The 19,832-nt window shown below is 44.5% G+C and overlaps 1 protein-coding gene across 2 annotated transcripts in view; it reads left to right on the top strand.

Annotated features, from left to right (window-relative positions):
• ADAMTSL3 (ADAMTS like 3) overlaps positions 1-19,832 on the top strand; it is a 357,500-nt gene that overhangs the window by 323,558 nt on the left and 14,110 nt on the right. For both annotated transcript variants that reach the window (XM_021098873.1, XM_021098874.1), the window contains exons 24-26: positions 6,183-6,365; positions 11,971-12,154; positions 16,183-16,387. In XM_021098873.1, coding sequence (XP_020954532.1) covers positions 6,183-6,365; positions 11,971-12,154; positions 16,183-16,387 — 572 coding nt within the window. The remainder of the gene's footprint in view (positions 1-6,182; positions 6,366-11,970; positions 12,155-16,182; positions 16,388-19,832) is intronic.

Genomic DNA, 19,832 nt, shown 5'->3' with positions numbered 1-19,832 from the left:
AGTGCTAGTCATAGGAGACCTGTAGTAATGAGTTGAATATATATATAAAGTGATGGGTGGGTGGATGGATGAATGGATGGGTTTATTTCACACATATCTTTAAGCTGCAAGGAATCCCAAGAGATAATTTAACACAGTCTCTCACCTTTACTCTTGTCATTTTTGAACAACAGTCTGAGCCCTTCCGGAAACCACAGACAAACTTCTGTGGTCTTTAGGCAGAAAAGAGGGATACCAGATTTGCTCTTCCTAATGTTCTGTTTAAAATAAGAATAAAATATGCAAAAGAGATAGCAAGTATCGACAGCACTGGGAGCAGAAATGCTAGTTGGGATCTGTCTCCATGCGGCCAGGAGGAATTCCTATTCATCGGTGCTCTGAGCCAGAATGCTGAGGTTGGGCAGCAAAAAATGACATTGAACTAGCACTCAAGAAGCACATGATAGCATCTGCTGGGTCACCAAGGTAAAGCTTAGTATATGTGCTGTGTCTCCAGTAAAAATCTAGAAAAGCAAGGTGATCCATTGGTTGTGCAGTGGTTTTTCAATCTCCACATCTGTGTGATTTCCCAGGTTTCTTCATGAAATTAATTTCGAGTTGCATGGATTATCTTTTTCCATCCATTCGCTTTCAGTCTATGTATGTCCTTACACCTAAAGTGAGTCTCTTGTGGGCAGCATGTGGGTGGGTCTTGTTTGTTTATCCACTCAGCCACTCTGTATCTCTGTGTTGGCTTCTGTGCAGTAGGTGAGGCAACCTCCTCTCCCAGTTTGAAGGAGTAACCTTGTATAAGAAATGAACCTTGTCATTCAACTCTGCCTCAGCTCTTGACTGTCTCTATAACTTTGGTGATTGTCCAAGCAGCCTATGATAATTTTTTTTTTTTTTTTGGTCTTTTTAGGGCCGCACCTGCGGCATTTGGACATTTCCAGGCTAGGGGTCAAATTGGACCTGTAGCTGCCGGCCTACACTTGGGATCTGAGCAATGTCTGCAGCCTACACCACAGCTCATGGCAATGCTGGATCCTTAGCCCACTGATCAAGGCCAGAGATTGAGCCCACATCCTCATGAATGGATACTAGTCGGGTTTGTTAACCACTGAGCCACGACAGGAACTCCTGATATTTTTAATAGCTGCTAGTTGTTGAGGATGTTCCAAGGCCTGTCACTGTCCCCAAGGGGAGGCTCTTGGCACCTAGATTCAGGCTGACTGGCAGCTAGACCCTCAGGATCAGTTTTTTCTCTAAGTTTGCAGATACAGGCAGTCCTGTGGGCCACCAGAGTCAGCACATCTGGGGTGTCCCCTGGATGGGAGTTGCAGGAATCAGGGTCCAAACGAGTGCCTAAGCTCTTTTCTGGGTGATACTGGTAGGCTGGAGCAAGGCGGAGGGAGAGCACCAAGAGGCAGCCACAGCCCGCCTTCCTTGAAACCAGCTTTATCAGCTACTAAATGTGTGCCAGACCTGAAGGCAGACCCTCAGGTGGTTGTTCCAAGACAGGCAAAGGGACCTCCTTCACAGGAAGACTGGGGGTGTGTTTCGATCTGCTGCCTGTGCAGTGCCCCCAGGGTGGGAGCCTGCCCAGAACCCTCTCTCTCTGGTTGCCATAGACCTGGGGACCCAGGACTGTAAGCCACTTTCCCCCCCACTTCCCTATCCCCCATCCCCAACAACTAGAGCCACCAAATCAAGGAGCATCCCCTGGGTGACAGCCCCCCCCCAAAAAAAAAAAAAACCAGGGCATTAGATGTAAAAACCAGGGCACTCAATGCATGTAAAGCTTACCTCCAGGAAACACTGACACTGCAGAGCAGGGCAGAGGGTGACGGACCATAGCTCCCATCCTCAGAGGTCTCTGGAAAGGCTTACAGTCAGCCCCAGGATGCATGTCCTCAAGCTGCAGTCATGAAGCTTAGCTCATTGGCCTCCTTCACAGGAAGAAGAGCACCTGGGTCTGTGGCCTCTTGGTGTGCCCTGGCAGGTGGTAGCTACTTAAGAACTCTTTCTCCAGGAGTTTCCATTGTGGCTCAGTGGGTTACAAACCCGACTGGTATCCATGAAGATGTGGGTTGGATCCCTGGCCCCACCTAATGAGTTAAGGATCTCGCATTGCTACAAGGATCACCATGTTGCTGTGTAGGTCGCAGATGTGGCTCGGGTCAAGTGTGGCTGTGGCTATGGCATAGGCTGGCAGCTGCAGCTCCAATGCAAGCCCTAGCCTGGGAACTTCCAGGTGCAGCCCTGAGAAAAGAAAAAAAAAAAAAAAAAGAAAAGGAGTTCCTATTGTGGCTCAGTGGTAACAAACCTCACTAGTATCCATGAGGATGTGGGTTCGATCCCTGGCCCTGCTCAGTAGGTTAAGGATCCAGTGTTGCTGTGAGCTGAAGTGTAGGGCAGCTCAGATCTGGTGTTACTGTGGCTGTGGTGTAGGCCAGCAGCTGCAGCTCCAATTCGACCCCTAGCCTGGGAACTTCCATATATGCCAAGGGTGCAGCCCTGAAAACAAACAAAAAAAACACCTCTTTCTCCATTGGTCACAGTCCTGTGGGACCCACAAGCATAAGCCTCATTGGCCACCAGAGCCATGTGATGTAGAGGTGTCCCTAAGAGCAGTCCCTCAAATTAGGGTGCCAGAGAGGAGTATGAGCTCATTCTGGGTGATACCAAGTATCACAGACACATAGGACCAGGAACACAAGCTCCCCTGTCCTCCAGAGCCAAGCCACCCAGAGGCGACCCCTAGGTGGCAGCTGCAAATATCAGGGCAGTCACGTGTAAAAGCCCGCTCTTCTGTGAGCTTCTGGTGCTCTGAGCACATGACATTGGTGCCCGCCCATCCCCAGAGTGCTCCAGCAGACTCCTAGGTGTATGTGGTCAACTAGATGCCTGCCCCTGAGGCTCCACATGCTTACCATAATTATCACATTCTCCATGCAGATCTGCTGTTCCTTTTATTTTCTCTGTTTCAGGTAATGGTACCACCATCTATCGATATGTCATCCTTAAATCCTTTTTCTCCTTCGCTCCCCCATCTGAAATCAGTCAAATCCTCTTGGGTTTTCTTTAACATTTACCAAGTTAATCTGTTTCTCTCCAGATCTCCCACCCTTGTTCTAGCACCCTTTGTGTCTCATCCCAGCTGCTTCAGTAACTAGCTGACTGGTGCTCCTGACCCTGGCCTCCCTCTTCCCCATTTTAAATCCCATCCAGACTGATGTTTCTAAAGCTGCAGTTTGTTTTTGTTTTTTTTTTACCACTGCTTAAAATAATTAAATCATTTACAATTTCCTTGTGGATAAATTCCACCAAACTCCTCACTGTGGGTCATAAATTTTCCTTTTATGGGCACCTACGTACTTCTCTAGGTTCATCTCTCCTCTCTCCTACTCTGTGTACTTTGAGCTCAAGTCTTAAACAATTTATGATTCCCCAAATGCACTATATTTTCCTTCGTGTCTAGGCCTTTATGCACACTGTTCCTTCTGCCTAAAACAAACTCTTCACTCCTCCCACCCCACTTCACATGATGTGTTCCCACTTGTTCTAAAGTATTAGCTTAGAGGGTCCTTCATGCGGGAATCTTCCCCATGCCTCCAGTCTACATTTAACACAGCTTTTGTGTGCCAGTGGCATTCAGGGTTTACCTTTATCATAAGCCCTTATGTCCTTTTATTGCAATCATCTTTTTCCCTCAAAGCCTCTTTCTGAAATTGTTTCTTAAGGCACTTAATTCACCATCCTTAGCACCAGCCTAGAGTCTCACATAGAATAGACACTTCCTAAACATTTTTCGAATGAATGAAATAATGAGGAGTTGATTGCATTTCAAAACGTAAGATACATAGTCAAAGCGGTACTCAAAAGAAAGTTACTAGCTTTAAATATTTTAACTTTTTAAGAAGCCAATTAAAATAAACTGAACAATTTAGAAATTTCCTCATAAAGCAGACATAGAAGGAAATTTCTTTAATTTGACAGCTGTTGGAAAACAAAAGTGAACATCGTGCTTAAGGATGAAATTAGTAATATTCCTTTTAAAGTTGGAAACAAGACAAATTTGCCGGATGTAAGTGCTATTATTCAGCATTGTTCTAAAGACATCAGTTAATACAACGCAACAGTTAATGGAAGTTATAGGTACAAATATAGGGGAAAGGATAAAATTGTCATTATATATAGGTGATACGATTATTTACCTTTAAAAAACAAGAAAAGCATTTGAAAGCTATTCAGAACAATAAAATTCAGGAGTTCCTATTGTGGCTCAGTGGGTTAAGGACTTGACATTATCTCTGTGAGGCTGTGGTAAATTAAATCCCTGGCCTTTCTCATTGGGTTAAAGATCTGGCCTTGCTGTAAGCTGCAGCGTAGGTTGCGGATATGACTCTGATCCAGTGTTGCTGTGGCTGTGGTGTAGTCCCCAGCTGCAGCTCCAATGTGACCCCTGGCCCAGGAATTCCCATATGCCACAGGTGCAGCAACAACAAAAAAAAAGAATGATAATAAAATTCATAAGATGATTGGATGTAAGATAAATATACGTGTTCATTGTTTTTCTAATTATCAGCAATAAACAAATATACAATGTATTTTAAAAGAGCCTGCTTTCTGGCGCAAAAACAGTTAAGATGCCTAGGAATAAATCTATCAGGGAATATACAAGGCTAACCTAAATCCTGGTTAAGAGGTTAAGTTCTAGAGTAAACTGTGTGGGCGTAAATCTCAGATCCAGGTTACTAGATGGTGACCTTACGGAAAGTTTAACCTCTCTGTGTGCATGTATTTGTAGAAGAAACAACAAAAAAAGATATGTGCACTTGTGATTAGCACCTCTCTGGATATTTAGGTTTTGTCCTAGATTGGTTTTTGGTTTTTAGTTTTTAGGGGATTTGTTTGTTTGGCTGTGCCTGCTGCAGAAATTCCTGCATGCCAGAGCAGTGACAGCCACAGAAGTGACAACCCCGCATCCCTAACTGCTAGGCCACCAGGGAACACTGTTGGTTCTTGTTACTTTGGTGGTTTTTGGTTCTGGCCTGGGTTTTGACTTGACCAGCTTCCTCTGCTCTAAGAGAGAGCTAATCGTGACTGCTGCCCGGGAGTTGGGAATAACTGTGAGGATCAATATCCCAGTGTTCATGGATCCTGCAAGGTGCATTGCAAATTCATGATTATAGCGCTGACATCTCTTTTTTGTCAGAAAGCCTTGCCGTGTCTGCCAGACTCTCTAGCCAGAGCCCTGCGGGAGGAAGGGACATCCTTAAACTCGTATCCCAGCCGGATCTCAGGCATCATTGGAGGCAGCCCCAGCTCTTAGGACCAAATGAGAGTCCTCAGAGTTTCACATCCTATATTCCAGCAAATTGCTAAGACTTCTCAAGATGTGGGGAGAGAAATTCTTTCAGTTCCTCATGCTGTTCCTTCCTGTGTCCAGAGACGTTGCTTCTGTAGTCTGTGCACCTCACTACATCGCCCCAGACTAAAAATACAGCACTTCTTTTTGTTCCTTCAAATTATCCCCCCCTTTTTCTTCTTTTTTCAGGCCCGCCCACAGCATATGGAAGTTTCTGAGCCAGGGATTGAACCCATGCTGCTTCAGAGACAATGCCAAATCCTTAATCTACTGCACCACAGCAGGAACTCCTGAAATTACCTTCTTTTAAAAAAGCATAAATGAACAAAATCTATTTCCCTGAAGATTTTGCATTCCTCCTAAAAGAGGAATGTTTCATTGCATATGTACAGCAAACCACTTAAAGATCCATGTTCTATATTTTTGTTTTCCAAAGCCTTCATTGTGACAACCCCCACCTCTACCACTAGGAATTTCCCTCGTGTCTCTGCCTCCACATTCCCCCTGCTTGACCAGCTTCTCTTTTCCACCCACTCACCTGTTACCCTCACGCTACATCAAATTTCTCCCCCTTCGCAATATGGAGTAATTCCACACCATTTGGCTCCTCTTCCCTGACACAGATACATAAATCATGCAAGTGCTCAGTAGACCAAAGCCCTTTGCTTTATCATCATCCCCCACCTGCCATAGAGGAGCTGTTTTTCCTATTATATGTAATTAAACCCACTTGCTGACTTGCGGTCAAAATGCTGTATGGTATTTGTCATGTGGTACTCTGGCCCTATTCTTAAAGGAATTTGCCTTTGTCGTATTTGTTTTTATTCCAAAGGTATCCCTCAACCTAATATAACTTGGTTGAAGAAAGGAGGATCTCTGAGTGACAGTATTTCCTTGCTTTTCAATGGATCCCTGTTGTTGCAGAATGTTTCCCTTGAAAATGAAGGAACCTATGTCTGCACAGCCATCAATGCTCTTGGAAAAGCAAAGGCAACATCTGTCCTCCACTTACTGGGTAAGTGTTAAACTCTTGTTCGTCAAGTGCTTCCTGTAGTATGTACAGAGTATGACCTGGTTTCGTTGATTCTGGAGTTGAGAAGTAAACAAGTGGACATCTAATGGTCTTAACTATCACTGCCACTGCCCACTTAACAAGGAACATGAAATTTTATACTCTGTTTTACCAGTTCTTATCTTAGAAGGTTGTGACTTTTATGCTACTACTTCTCTGCCCCTAAGAACCTACACTGGGATATGAACTTTTCTGCCCAGAATCAAGATCCTACATATTCTTCCTCTACATCTGCTTAACTCCTTACCCTGACTAAGCTATTCTAAGCTAGCACTAAATTCTTTTCTAGTCAGTGGTTCCCTACCCTATGATTCAACACACACACACACACACACACACACACACACACACACACACACACACACACCATGCTGCTTCCCTGGAAGTCTGGCTTCTAGGCATTACTGCTCTCCCTGAAAGAAGTGTCCTTCACTGCCTTTATCATGTTGTCTCAGTACCTCCCATTCTGTAGGTCCAGCTGAATTCCTGTCTCCTGTGTGAATCCTTGTCTAATTTGGGGGCAACCCCTTTCTCTGGTCTCACCAATTGATCCGTGACCAAGTCCTGGTACACATTAGTCTCAAATTGTTTCCTCTTTCATCTGTATTTCCTCAAATAAATCATGGGTTCCTTAATGGTAGAGACCATGTCTAATTTTTTTCACAGCCCTAAGATAACTAACAAGGAGCTACCATATAGCACAGAAAAATCTGCTCAATATTCTGTAATAAGCTATATGGGAAAAAAGAATGGATATATGTATATTTATATGTATAACTGATTCACTTTGCTGTACACCTGAAACTAATACAACATTGTAAGTCAGCTATATTCCAATAAATTTCTTTAAAAAAGAATATAACACAGCATGAGGTACAAACCAGGTACTCAATAAATACTAATCAGTTGAGTCTTAGGACATCTTGTAGCGGGGTTTACTGTAATTTGGGAACTGTCATTACATGTGCCCCTGGAACAGGATGATAAAGTGGCTTCTTCTATTGCTATCTGTTAGGGATAATATCTGGGTCTCACCAAATTCTTGTCACCAGAATGGGCTTCAAGTGTAGGGGTTTTAGGACTCAATAAATTCTACTCATCTTTAAACTATTTGAAAGTGGGTCACAGAAGTCAGTTAGACTGACATTAGGGATCCTTTACTCCCTTTTGTATCTCCAGCATCTAACACAGGTGTAGGTATTAAACAAATGTTTCATAAATGAATGGGATTGAATCATTGGCAGAATTGGGATGAGATTGTAGAATCTACTGCCCAACTAAAAGGCTGATGGAAAAGAGCTCTCTCTATGGCTTTTCTTGTTGGCAGTTAGAGAAGCCCAGAGACATGAAAAGGTGGGGAGTTGGCAGAGTCGTCATGCCAAAAGTACTTGATGTTCATCAACTCTTTTGACATTTGCAATAGCACAGTGTCGGGGCCAGTAATCTTTTATCCCATTGCAGAGATGAGAAAACCTGAGACTCACAGAAAGTTTGCACTAGAACCCAAATGTGTAGTCATCTCTTCCAGGGCCCTTCATCCTACTCCTCCTGGACTCTCAGTGTTGATCAGGAAGGCCCTGGTGTACCTCCATGCAGCCCTTCCCAAAGAGCCTCTGAGGTACTCCAGGATCTTAGAATGGAAGATTTTCAACAAATGAGGATGGCCAAACCTGTCTGTTGGCCGAGCTCCCTGAGAGCCCCAGCCTTATTCCTTGTTTCTCTCCTCTCCACTCGTGGATCTGCATGGCTGTCTCAGTTCTGCCCTGCACACCTTTTCTCTCAGAGGTCTTCCAGCCAGGCAGCTCATGACTTTGGTCACATGACCGAGGAATGGAGAATGTCTCATATCAAAACCATATACAGCATCCCTCCGCCATCCTTCTGCTCTTACACTCATGCTTCACACCCATCCTGAGAAGCTGCACTCCTCACCAGGTGAGGTCCTCTGCAAAACATCACCCTTTTCCTTTTCCCAAAGTTCTCTGGGGGGAGGAACTGCTGCCTCCAGTCCTTTTTGGAATTCTACTGAATTTTTTTAGTCTACCTTGTTAGGCTACAAACCCTGAAAATATGCAGAGATGCAACATGTTAGCATAGTTAATAACTCTAACTAAACCCCCGCCACACTCCACACTCCCAACCCCACACATAGCTCACAGATCTGTGTGAGCCTAAGCGTCCTGGGACAGAGCATTCTATTGGAAAGGGCTTATTTCCTAAGAGGTGTCTTCTTTTAAGAGCACCCATGCTGGAACAAGAGTTAGATCCTTTCTAATTGGTAAGCAAGTGTTCCTTTTCCTCTCAGAACAACGACAATCAGACAGTAAAATTATATTTCCCAAGGGCCATAAAAAGCATATGCTCCAGGCATCCAACACAGGAGCCAACAGCCAACAGGAGACCCCCTACCTTCAGATCTGGAATATTGACTTTTGGGGGAATTTTCTGGTTGTGAGGCATGTGCTAGGAAAAGGATTTAGTTAAAAGACCCTCCATGTTTTGCACTTTGCAGTAAGTGAAATTATTCCTTGACATTCAGCCAGCTTTTTCCTCCCCCTCGGTCTTCTGGGGTTCAACTTGTTCCTTCCATAGTAAAACTTTAAAAACAATCACTCCTGAGGAAACCCACAAAACTCATATCCTAAATGTACATTATTATTAGTGGTAATGCAGCTATTGGTTTTCTAGTTGCAAAACTATTGCCAACTTGTTAAATATCAATAATGAGAATATTTGCTAAGAATTGTGGAGTCATTTCTTTCATTCTTTTTCTTTCACAGATATTTTTTTCCACACATATTAACTGTTATATATCAGTGCTTGGTCACAAGAACCTAATCTAAGTATCTCTAGCTTGCAAAAATCTTCAGGAGGCCAAGGGAAAGAGGTAGAATTAAGGAAGTCAGAAATGCTAGAATCACAGGGAACCTTTGCTATTGATCTCAGCTTCTTGTAGCTCAAAAATGAGACAATCACGGAAGGATACACTGAGGCTACTTTCAGACCACATGCTTTATTAGATCTTCTATACAGGAACAATTTCAACCTGTTGAAACGCAGAAACATCACCTCAACCTTTTAAATCTTGAGCTAGTGCCTTTCATTTTCATGCTAATATTAAATATAAATATTTAATATTTCTAAAATATTTTCTAGACTGGGAAATAGATTGGCAGTCCATATGTCTGGTGAAGAACTTATATCTAGGATATATGAAGAACTTCTATAGGTGGACCACGAACTGTCCCCTCCCAAAGAAATGGCAAAAGACTTGAACAGACAGTTTGCAAAAGATGTACAGATTGGCATCAGGGAAATGAAAGTTAAAAAGCACAGTGAGATACAATATCACACTGACTAGAACAAAAACACTGACAAGGCGAAGTCTGCACAAACAGCTGAAACTGTCATGCATGGTGGACACATGTATAAAATGGTCCACCTGCTTTAGGAAAACTGTACAGTAGTTTCTAATAAACTTAAACACACACCTGCCCTTGACCCTGTAATTCCACTCACAGGTGTTTATCCAAAAAAAAAAAAAAGAAAACATGTTCGCAAAAAAATTCATACAAGAATGTTCCTAGCAGCTCTCACTTCTTAATGGCCACCAACAGGAGAATGGATACACAAACTCTGGTGTATTCATACAGTAGAATGTCACTGAGCCATAAAAGAGGATAAATTACTGATATGTAGCAACAGTACGAGTGACTCTCAAAAACATTATGTTAAGCAAAAGAAGCCAAACACAAAAGAGTACATATTGTATGAAGTCCAAGAACAGATACTACAGATGTGTATTGATAGAATTGAGCAAGTAGTTATCTAGGAAGAAAAGGGGAATTAATGAAAAAGAGACAGGAGGAAATTTTTGGGGGTGATGAAATATTATATACTTGTTTTGGATCAAGAGTACAGAAGGACATGTATGTAATTGTGAAAATTCATAAAACTGCATGCCTGATGTATGAGCATTTTATTGTATGTGACTTATACCTCAGTTTATAAAAACGCACATTTTTTTAAAAGACATGCAGGTATGTCCTGCCTTGAACTGTTAAGAAGTCTTAGTGAAACGTGGCATAATAGAGTTAGATTTGGAGTCAGACACACTGAGTTCCAATCCAGCTGATAGATGAAGGACCTTGGAAAAGTCACTTAGCTTTTTTTAGTTTCCATCTTGCAGAGAAAAAGACTCTAATTCACAAGACAGACATATGGATTAAAAGGCAAATTGGGAGTTCCCATCCTGGCTCAGTGGAAATGAATCTGACTAGTATCCATGAGGATGCATGTTCGATCCCTGGCCTTGCTCAGTGGGTTAAGGATCCCACGTTTCCATGAGCTGTGGTATAGGTCGCAGACGCAGCTTGGATCCCATGTTGCTGTGGCTGTGGTGGAGGCCAGTGGCTATAGCTCCACTTTGACCCCTAACCTGGGAACCTCCATATGCCGTGGGTGTGGCCCTAAAAAGCAAAAAAAAAAAAAAAAAAAAAAAAAGAAAGAAAAGAAAATTGACGTTAACGTGTTTAACTTAGTACCTGCTACCTGGAAAATTCAATACATGTAGCTATTTTTGAAAAATTGTTTTAAAGAAACTGTAATGCTGAGGTCGGGGCGGGGGGGGGGAACTAAAAATATATACTGTTCCACTTCACAAATGATGTTGCAACTTAAGACAAAAATTCAAAAATCAAAAGGAAAAACTGGAAAACAAGTTAAAGAAATCTCTCTGCTCTGTGAGGAAGCATGTAGACACAGCTGGTAGCTATCAATTACTTGTGATTATTACAAGGAAATCTGGCACCTTCGGTGATCAAGTCTGTCATCATCACGTCCTACCTCATCTTTTTAACCAAGTGTCAAAAGGGAAGGAAGACTGGAATGGGGTCTACAGTGAAAAAGCTCTTAATTATCGGAGGGGGTCAGCTTCAACTTTTCTAAAGGAAACTCCCATTTTCACCTTTCCAGATGTCTCCCTGACAAATTACACATGCAGCTTCAGGACCAATCTGAAGTTTAGATTAAGAACGAATGGAAAAGTGAGCGTGGAATTGAAATGCATCTTTAACCTTTTGGCTTCATCCCTGGTCCCCGCTCAAACATCTCTCCTCTCTCCACCTGATCCACTTTTGGGAAATAGAGCCCATTAGGGCGTCCCCTGAGAAACCCTCCACTCTTGTCCTCTTGGCTCTGCTTAGAGACTGCCTCGGATGCAGCCCATTGCACAGAACACATCCTCCCTCTCTCTAGGATTTTTCTGGCAGATCCAGCTGGTCTGCAATAGCCCCTCTCCCCTCTGTGGTCCAGGGGCCCCATTCTGGCTGCCGTTCCCACCAGTTATTACAATAAGCCAGTGGAGGGGAAAGGAGTTTTAAAGGACCCCTTCGCACAATGCTATGGCTTCCTTTCTGTGTGCTCCTCAAAGAACCAGACAGGCGGCTAACCAGAAAGCAGCTGGTGGTGTGGTCTTTGGCCAGGTCATCTCCAGCCCATCGGTGTTTCTCCTCCCGGGGTTGTCATGACATGCATTTTCTTTCTGCAGAGCCTTTCTGGGAGCTTGGTAACTGGACACATTGTTCTGCCACCTGTGGCCACTTGGGAGCCCGCGTTCGGAGACCCCAGTGCGTGATGGCCAATGGGCAGGAAGTGAGTGAGTCTTTGTGCAATCACCTCCAGAAGCCACTGGCTGGGTACCAGCCCTGTAACCTCCAGGACTGCCCCTCAAGGTATGTGGAGTCACGCTTCTTATCTCGTCAGTACTGGGGTTTTGCTGCCTGTGATTAGGTCAGTTTGATGTACAGCAGAAACTGAAGAACCATTGGAAATCAACCATTTTTTAATTAAAACACACACACACAGTGGGAGTTCCTTTTATGATTCAGCGGGTTAAAAACCCAACTAGTATACATGAGGGTGTGGGTTCGATCCCTGGCCTCACTCCATGGGTTAAGGATCCGGCATTGCTACAAGCTGCAGCATAGGTCACAGATGCGGTCATGTCTGGCATTGTGGTGCCTATGGTTTAGGCCTGCAGCTGCAGCTCAGATTTGACCCCTAGCCTGGGAACTTGCATGTGCCTCAGGGGTGGCCCTAAAAAGAAGAAAAGAAAGAAAAAAAACAGTAATTTGGATTTAATAACTCAGTCACTAAGATTTATTTAGCTTGGACTGCAAGGGCTTTCTGTGGATCACTTCATAGTCATTTATGAGGTAGGTATTGTTCGGTTTTCTCTTTGACATATGGAAAAGCTTCCCTAGGCCACACAGGTCCAAGGGCCAGAATTCAAATTGAGATAGTCTCGTTTCAGAGCCTCTGCTCTTAATCGCTGCCCAAATCTGCTTCCTGCACTCACCACGTGCTTTAAGAGCTCAATGAGCTGCTGCCATGGGTTTACCTAGGAGATAGCTAGGAGATACAGCGGTGGGCCAGAAGCATGAGGGGCACTAGTTAAAAGCACAATTCCTTAGGCTCCACCCCTGGAGGTAAAATCATTAAAAACCTTTCTATGTAATAAAGGTGTCGACTGAAAAAAAAATGCAAAACCTAAAAGTTGAGAATTACATTTTATTCAGTGGGAGTTCCCACTGTGGCACAATGGATCCGCAGGATAGCACCAGGATGCAGGTTCGATCCCCGCATAGCACAGTGGGTTAAAGGATCTGGCATTGCCACAGCTGTAGCTGCAGCTGGGATCTGATCCCTGGCCTGGGAATTCCATGGCCACAGGCAGCCAGAAAAGAAAAAAAAAATGCAAAACATAATGTTTTATTCGGTGGACTTTCTAAGGATTCATGCTTGGGAGGCAGACTCTCAGGTAGCTCTGAGGGACTGCTCTGAAGAGGTGAGGGAGAAGCCAGGATATATAGGAGGTTTGCAGCAAAAATGAGGTAGTTGGAATATCAAAAGATTACTGTTAATTAAAGAAAACCATGGAGTTCTCGTTGTGGCTTAGTGGAAACGAATCTGACTAGTATCCACGAAGACGAAGTTTCAATCCCTGGCCTCGCTCAGTGGGTTAAGGATCTGGCACTGTCCTGAGCTGTGGTGTAGGTTGCTGTGGCTGTGGTGTAGGCTAGTGGCTACAGCTCCAATTCAGCCCCTAGCCTGGGAACCTCCATATGCCGCAGGTGTGGCCCTGAAAAAAAAGAGAAGAAAACCAGACATCTCCAGTTAATGAATTTAGCGCTTTTCTCTGTATGGGAAGATGCAAAAGTCTGGGATCGTTGAAATCATTCCTTGGATTTGCACCTTGATTATCCAGGGCCAGTATCCTGCTTTTCTCCATCCTGAAGCCCTTTAGGCTGCACCATTGGGGGCAGCTGCAGTGGCTGCTGTCTTGATGGCTGCAACATCTTTTTTGTTTTAATGATTTTTATTTTTTCCATCATAGCTGGTTTAAAGTGTTCTGTCAGTTTTCTACCGTAAGAGGAAGGTGAGCCAGTCACACATATATATACACATTCTTTTTCTCACATTATCCTCCACCGTGCTCCATCATAGTGACTAGACATAGTTCCCAGTGCTACACAGCAGGATCTCATTGCTTATCCATTCCAAACATCCTTTATTTACTGATATAGCAGCCGACATTCTTCCTCCACCACTGACACAAGTCAATAGTTTTAAAAATGTCCAAAATCAAATTCACAGTCTCCATCTAATCTGATCCGTCCTGCGTTCCAGGTGGCAATGACAGCATCTCCGACTCCCTTTCCTCTCCCTTCCATCCATTCTCATCCATTTCCACTGTTGCCACTGGAGTCCAAGCCATTATCCCTTCTGAGGACTGTGCCAGGAGCCTCCTGATTTCTGTCTCCTCCCCGGAGTGCTGTGTCCACTCTGTAAGCACAACCGCCTTTCAAAACAAACTCACCACGATGCTCCTCTGTTTGAAACTCTCCCATTGTTCTTAGGACAGAGGTCAAAATTCCTGGCTGTGTCTATCTTGTTCATTTTTTTAACTCCAAAGAATTCCTTGCACACAGCAAGTGCCCAGTAGGTATTCTCGGCTGCCTGACAGAATCCATGGGTGGAAGAACAGAAGTCCCCCTGTGCTTGGGCCTCAGGCTGCCATCTGTCTTACTGCTGTGTCTCCCAGCCTGGTTATCTGGTCTTCATCCACACTGGTCTTTTGTGTCCCGTAGAGCTGCCGTTCGCTGTCCTGGCTCAGGGCCTTTGCATGTACCACTTCCTCTATCCATAACACTGTTCCCTCTCTTTTCACTTAGTTATTCCTACTCATCTAGATTCAGGGGCATCTGGTAGGGCCTGAACCAAAGGAGGCCCCTGTGCTATATGTTTTTCTATTTCCTTATCTTTCTTCTCTGGAGCTCTTACCACAGTCTCTCTGTCTTGCTTTCCCACTAGACCGTCAGTTCTATGAGAGCAAATCCATGGCTTTTGTGCCTCACACTTTTATTCCCAGCACTTAGCACAATGACTGCCCCATTGTACACCCTCTAAAAATATTTGTTAAAGGAATGAATGAATGGGAGTTCCCCGGTGGCCGAGTGGTTAAAGATCCGACATTGTCACTGCTGTGGCTTGGGTCACTGCTATGGCTTGGGTTTGATCCCTGGCTTGGGTATTTCCACATGCTGCAGGTTTGGCCAAAAATAAATAAAAATAAATAAATTAATAAATAAATTGAATGAATGAATGAATAGCATAGTCTCTAGCAGATCATCGACCAAATGATGCCAAAATACAAAATTAAAAAAAAATGGTAGTAGCATTTATTGAGCACAAACCTACAAGGCAGCTACTGTTCTCAGTCTCATTTTGATTGAGAGGAGAGCGCAGGCAGGCTTGATGCTATACAGCTCACTGCCCTGTGCAAACTCGCACACTGGATCCAATGATCTGTGCCCTGGAGGAGAGTGAGAGGCAGGCTCACACTGTAGAACAAAACAGTTGCTGGGGTCGGGGAGGGGGCGTGCTCTTAGGAGGGCTGTGGATATTTTTACGCATGCCTAGAAAAAACAGTCATACTCTTTCCTAACCAGAAGAAACAATAGAGATGTTGTTATTGATGTTTCCATTGTCACTTAGTGGGTTTTGGATCCGACGTTGTCTCTGTGAGGATGCAGGTTCGATCCCTGGCCTTGCTCAGTGGGTTAAGGATCCTAAGGATCCAGCATTGCTGGGGCTGTGGTGTAGGCCGGCAGCTGCAGCTCTGATTCAACCCCTAGCCTGGGAACCTCCATATGCCGTGGGTGCGGCCCTAAAAAGCAAAAAGAAAAAAGAGAGGAAAAAAAGGAAAATCTGAGAATAAGGCTGGGGATTATCTGTGCTACTGCCTGTTCCCAGAGAGACACGTGATGGCCCTGAAACAGCCATAATCTTAAGGTCAGTTTTTCCTCTGAAGACACCCCTGTAGGTTCTGTCCTACCAGTCCTTTTTTTTTTTTTTTAATGATTTTTATTTTTTCCATTATAGCTGGTTTACAATGTTCTATCAATTTTCTACTGTACAGCCAGGTGACCCAGTCACACATACACATATACATTCTTTTTCTCCCATTATCATGCTCCATCATAAGTGACTAGATAGAGTCCCCAGTGCTACACAGCAGGATCTCATTGCTTATCCATTCCAAAGGCAATAGTTTGCATCCATTAACCCCAAAGTCCCAATCCATCCCACTCCCTCCCTCTGCCCCTTGGCAACCACAAGTGTGTTCTCCGTGTCCGTGATTTTTTTTTTTCTGTTGTCCTGCCAGAGCTTACTAAGCTCCTGGAGTTTTTGTTCTCAGGTGGTTCACGAGCACGTGGTCCCAGTGTTCTGTGTCTTGCGGTGAAGGATTCCGCAGTCGGCAAGTGACGTGCAAGCGCACGAGAGCCAATGGCACTGTGCAGGTGATGTCGCCAAGAGCATGTGCCCTCAAGGACAAACCTTTGGGAAGGAGACCCTGTGCCAGTCACCCATGTGTTCAAGGGGCCATTGAACCAGGGAGCCAGGTAAAGCTGACAGATCTAGTGCTTTGATAGTAGTGTAATCATCACTTTGTTTCTCATACCTTTTTTTTAACTTTGGAGAAAAAAATCCGATTGGTCTCTAACATGAATGTATGTGTCTGGACTTCACAGATTACATTTGGAATTCATAGTGTCTCTGTCTTCCAATACAAGTAAACCAAGGTTGGGTCCTTTTGATGCACCAGCTCTGTAACCGGAGCTCCAAGATCGACTGGTGTGAGACACTAGGAATAAGAGCAGCCTTCAAGAAACAGACCAGAGTGTACTTATAAAACAGGAACAAACTCACAGCTTTCTAAATCAAGCTCATGGTGACCAAAGGGGAAACTGTTGGGCGGAGGGATAAATTAGGAGGATGGGAATCCCACAGACACACTCCTGTATATAAAATACATAATTCACAAGGACCTGCTGGGAGTTCCCGTCGTGGTGCGGCAGAAATGAATCCGACTGGGAACCATGAGGTTGTGGGTTCGATCCCCGGCCTCACTCAGTAGGTTAAGGATCCTGCGTTGCCATGAGCTGTGGTGTAGATAATATACACGGCTCGGATCTGGCGTTGCTGTGGCTGTGGCCGGAAGTTGTAGCTCCAGTTATACCCCTAGTCTGGGACTCTCCATATGCCACAGATGCAGCTCTAAAAAGACAAAAGATAAACAAAAACAAAACAAAAACAAACCAACAACAACAACAAAAAAAACAGGATCTACTGAATAGCACAGGGAAATCTACTCAGTGGCCTGTAACAACCTATACAGGAAAAAATGGATTGATCTATATATACGTATGACAGATTCACTTTGCTGTACACCTGAAACTAATACAGCATTGTAAGTCACTATACTCCCGTAACAGTTTTCAAAGCAGCAGAGAAATGTTAGTAATACACACACATATTGTAGAACCCATATCCCAAATACCACCTTTAATATTATAATTAGGAAATTGCAGGGGGGGGAATGTTAAGAAATGTATAGGACCTCGTATTAGTCCACTGGGCTGCCGTAACAGAAAACCACAGCCTGGGTGCCTTAAACAGCAGAAATGTATTTCCTCACAGATTGAGAGGCTAGACATCCAAGATAAGCTGTGGTCAGGGTTGGTTTTAGTGAGACCTCTCTTTCTGGTTTGTAGACAGCCACCTTCGCGCTGTGACCTCGTACGGCTTCTTCTCTGTGCGCACACAGAAAAGGCGAGATTTCTTGTGTTTCTTCCTCTTCTTCTAAGGACCCTGTTCCTATTGGATTAAGACCCCCCACCCTTATGGGGAGTTCCCGTCGTGGCACAGTGGTTAACGAATCCGACTAGGAACCATGAGGTTGCGGGTTCAATCCCTGCCCTTGCTCAGTGGGTTAAGGATCCGGCGTTGCCGTGAGCTGTGGTGTAGGTTGCAAACACGGCTCGGATCCCGCGTTGCTGTGGCTCTGGCATAGGCCGGTGGCTACAACTCAGATTCGACCCCTAGCCTGGGAACTTCCATATGCCACGGGAGTGGCCCAAGAAATGGCAAAAAGACAAAAAAAAAAAAAAAAAAAAAAAGACCCCCCCCCACCCTTATGGCCTCAGTTAACCTTTAACCTCCTTATAGACCCTATGTCCAAATACAGTCACATTGGTGGTTAGGGCTTCTGTAGATAAATTTCGAGGGGGTACAATTTGGTCTTAACACTCTGTCCTCTGGACCCTCCAAATTCATGTCCTTTGTGCAAAATACTTTGACTCCATCCCAGTATCCGCAGAAGTCTTTTTTTTTTCTTTTTCTTTTTCTTTTTTTTTTTTTTTTTTTTTTTTTTTTTTTTTAGGGCTGCACCTACAGCATTTGGAAGTTCCTGGGTTCGGGGTCAAATCAGAGCTGCAGCTGCCAGCCACAGCCATAGCCATGTCAGCAGTGGATCCAAGCCACATCTGCAGCCTGTGCCTCAGCTTGCGGCAAGGCCAGATCTTTAACCCACTCCTTTGCAAGGTCAGGGATCGAACCTGCATTCTCACAGATGCTATGTTGAGTTCTTAACCTGCTGAGCCACAGCGGGAACTCTGATATCTGCAGAAGTCTTAACCCTTTCCAACAGTGATTCCAAGTCCAAAGTGTCACTAAGTGTCACCTGGATCAGGTATGGGTGAGAAATGAGTCCTCCTGAAGCAAAATTCTTCTCCTCCCGCTGTGAACCTGTGAAACCAGACAGGTGATGTGCTTCCAAAATACAGCAGTGGGACAAGCATAGGGTAGACATTCTTATTCCCCAGGAGAGAACTCGTAAAGAAGAAAGGGGTGATGGGTCCCCATTGAGTCCAAGAGCCAGCAAGGCTAATTCCATTAGATCTTCAGGCTCAAGACGAATCATCTTTGCCTTGATGCCCTGCCCTCCAGACCTCTGGGCAGCAGCCTTGCCCCCATGGCTCTAGGGAAGTAGCCTAACCTAGAGGGCTCTTCGGAGTCACTCTGCTCCGGAAGTACTGGCCCGCTGAGATTGAGGAGGGGTCCTCACCTCTGAGACCCTGGAGGAAATATCTTTGCCCCAGGGTCTGTAGTGTGAGTGGCAGCCCTGCTAATTTCTGAATCAGCTTTGGGTCATTCCTGCCTTTGTTTGAAGAGTAAAGAATGTTTGCAGCTGCATAGCTTTATCATCCCATCCTGTAGAACCCTCAAAGTATGAAAGCCTTCCTCTATCGTGTCCCACCTCTGTTCCTTTTGGCCCAAACTGGCAGTGTCTCTGCTGGTATAATCCTATCTCTATTCCTGAGTTCTATTTTTTTTTTTTTTTTTTTTTTTTGCATTTCAGGGCCACACTTGTGGTATATGGATGTTCCCAGGCTAGGGGTCAGATGAGAGCTACAGCTGCCGGCCTACACCACAGCCACAGCAACATGGGATCTGAGCTGTGTCTGTGACCTACACCACAGCTCATGGCAATGCTGGATCCTTAACCCACTGAGCAAGGCCAGGGATCGAACTGGAGTCCTCATGGATACTAGCTGGGTTCTTTACCCCTGAGCCATGATGAGAAGGCCTCTCCCCTGACATTTTGCTATAGACAGTAAGCAGAAGCCAGCTTGCAGCTTGAACACGTTGCTTAGAAATCTCCTCAGCAAAATATCCAGGTTCATCCCTTGCAAGTTCTACCCTCCACAAAACAACTAGAACACGGGGCAGCCAAGTTTTTTGACCACTTTATAATGAGGACTGCCTTTTCTCCAGTTTCCAGTAGCATGTTCCTTGTTTCCACCTGAAACTTCACCAGAATCACCTTTAATGTTCCTATTTCTACCAACATTCCCTTCAAGGCAGTCTAGGCTTTTTCTAGCATGCACCTCAAAACTCTTCCAGCCTCTTCCCATCACCCAGTCCAAAGCCAAGCCACCCCCATATTTTAGGTATGTGTTAACATTAGTATCCACTTCTCAGTACCACAGTCTGTATATCTGTATT

This window comes from Sus scrofa, chromosome 7, assembly GCF_000003025.6.
Source record: "Sus scrofa isolate TJ Tabasco breed Duroc chromosome 7, Sscrofa11.1, whole genome shotgun sequence".
Taxonomy (NCBI): Eukaryota; Metazoa; Chordata; class Mammalia; order Artiodactyla; family Suidae; genus Sus; species Sus scrofa.
This window is presented reverse-complemented; position numbering and strand designations above follow the sequence as displayed.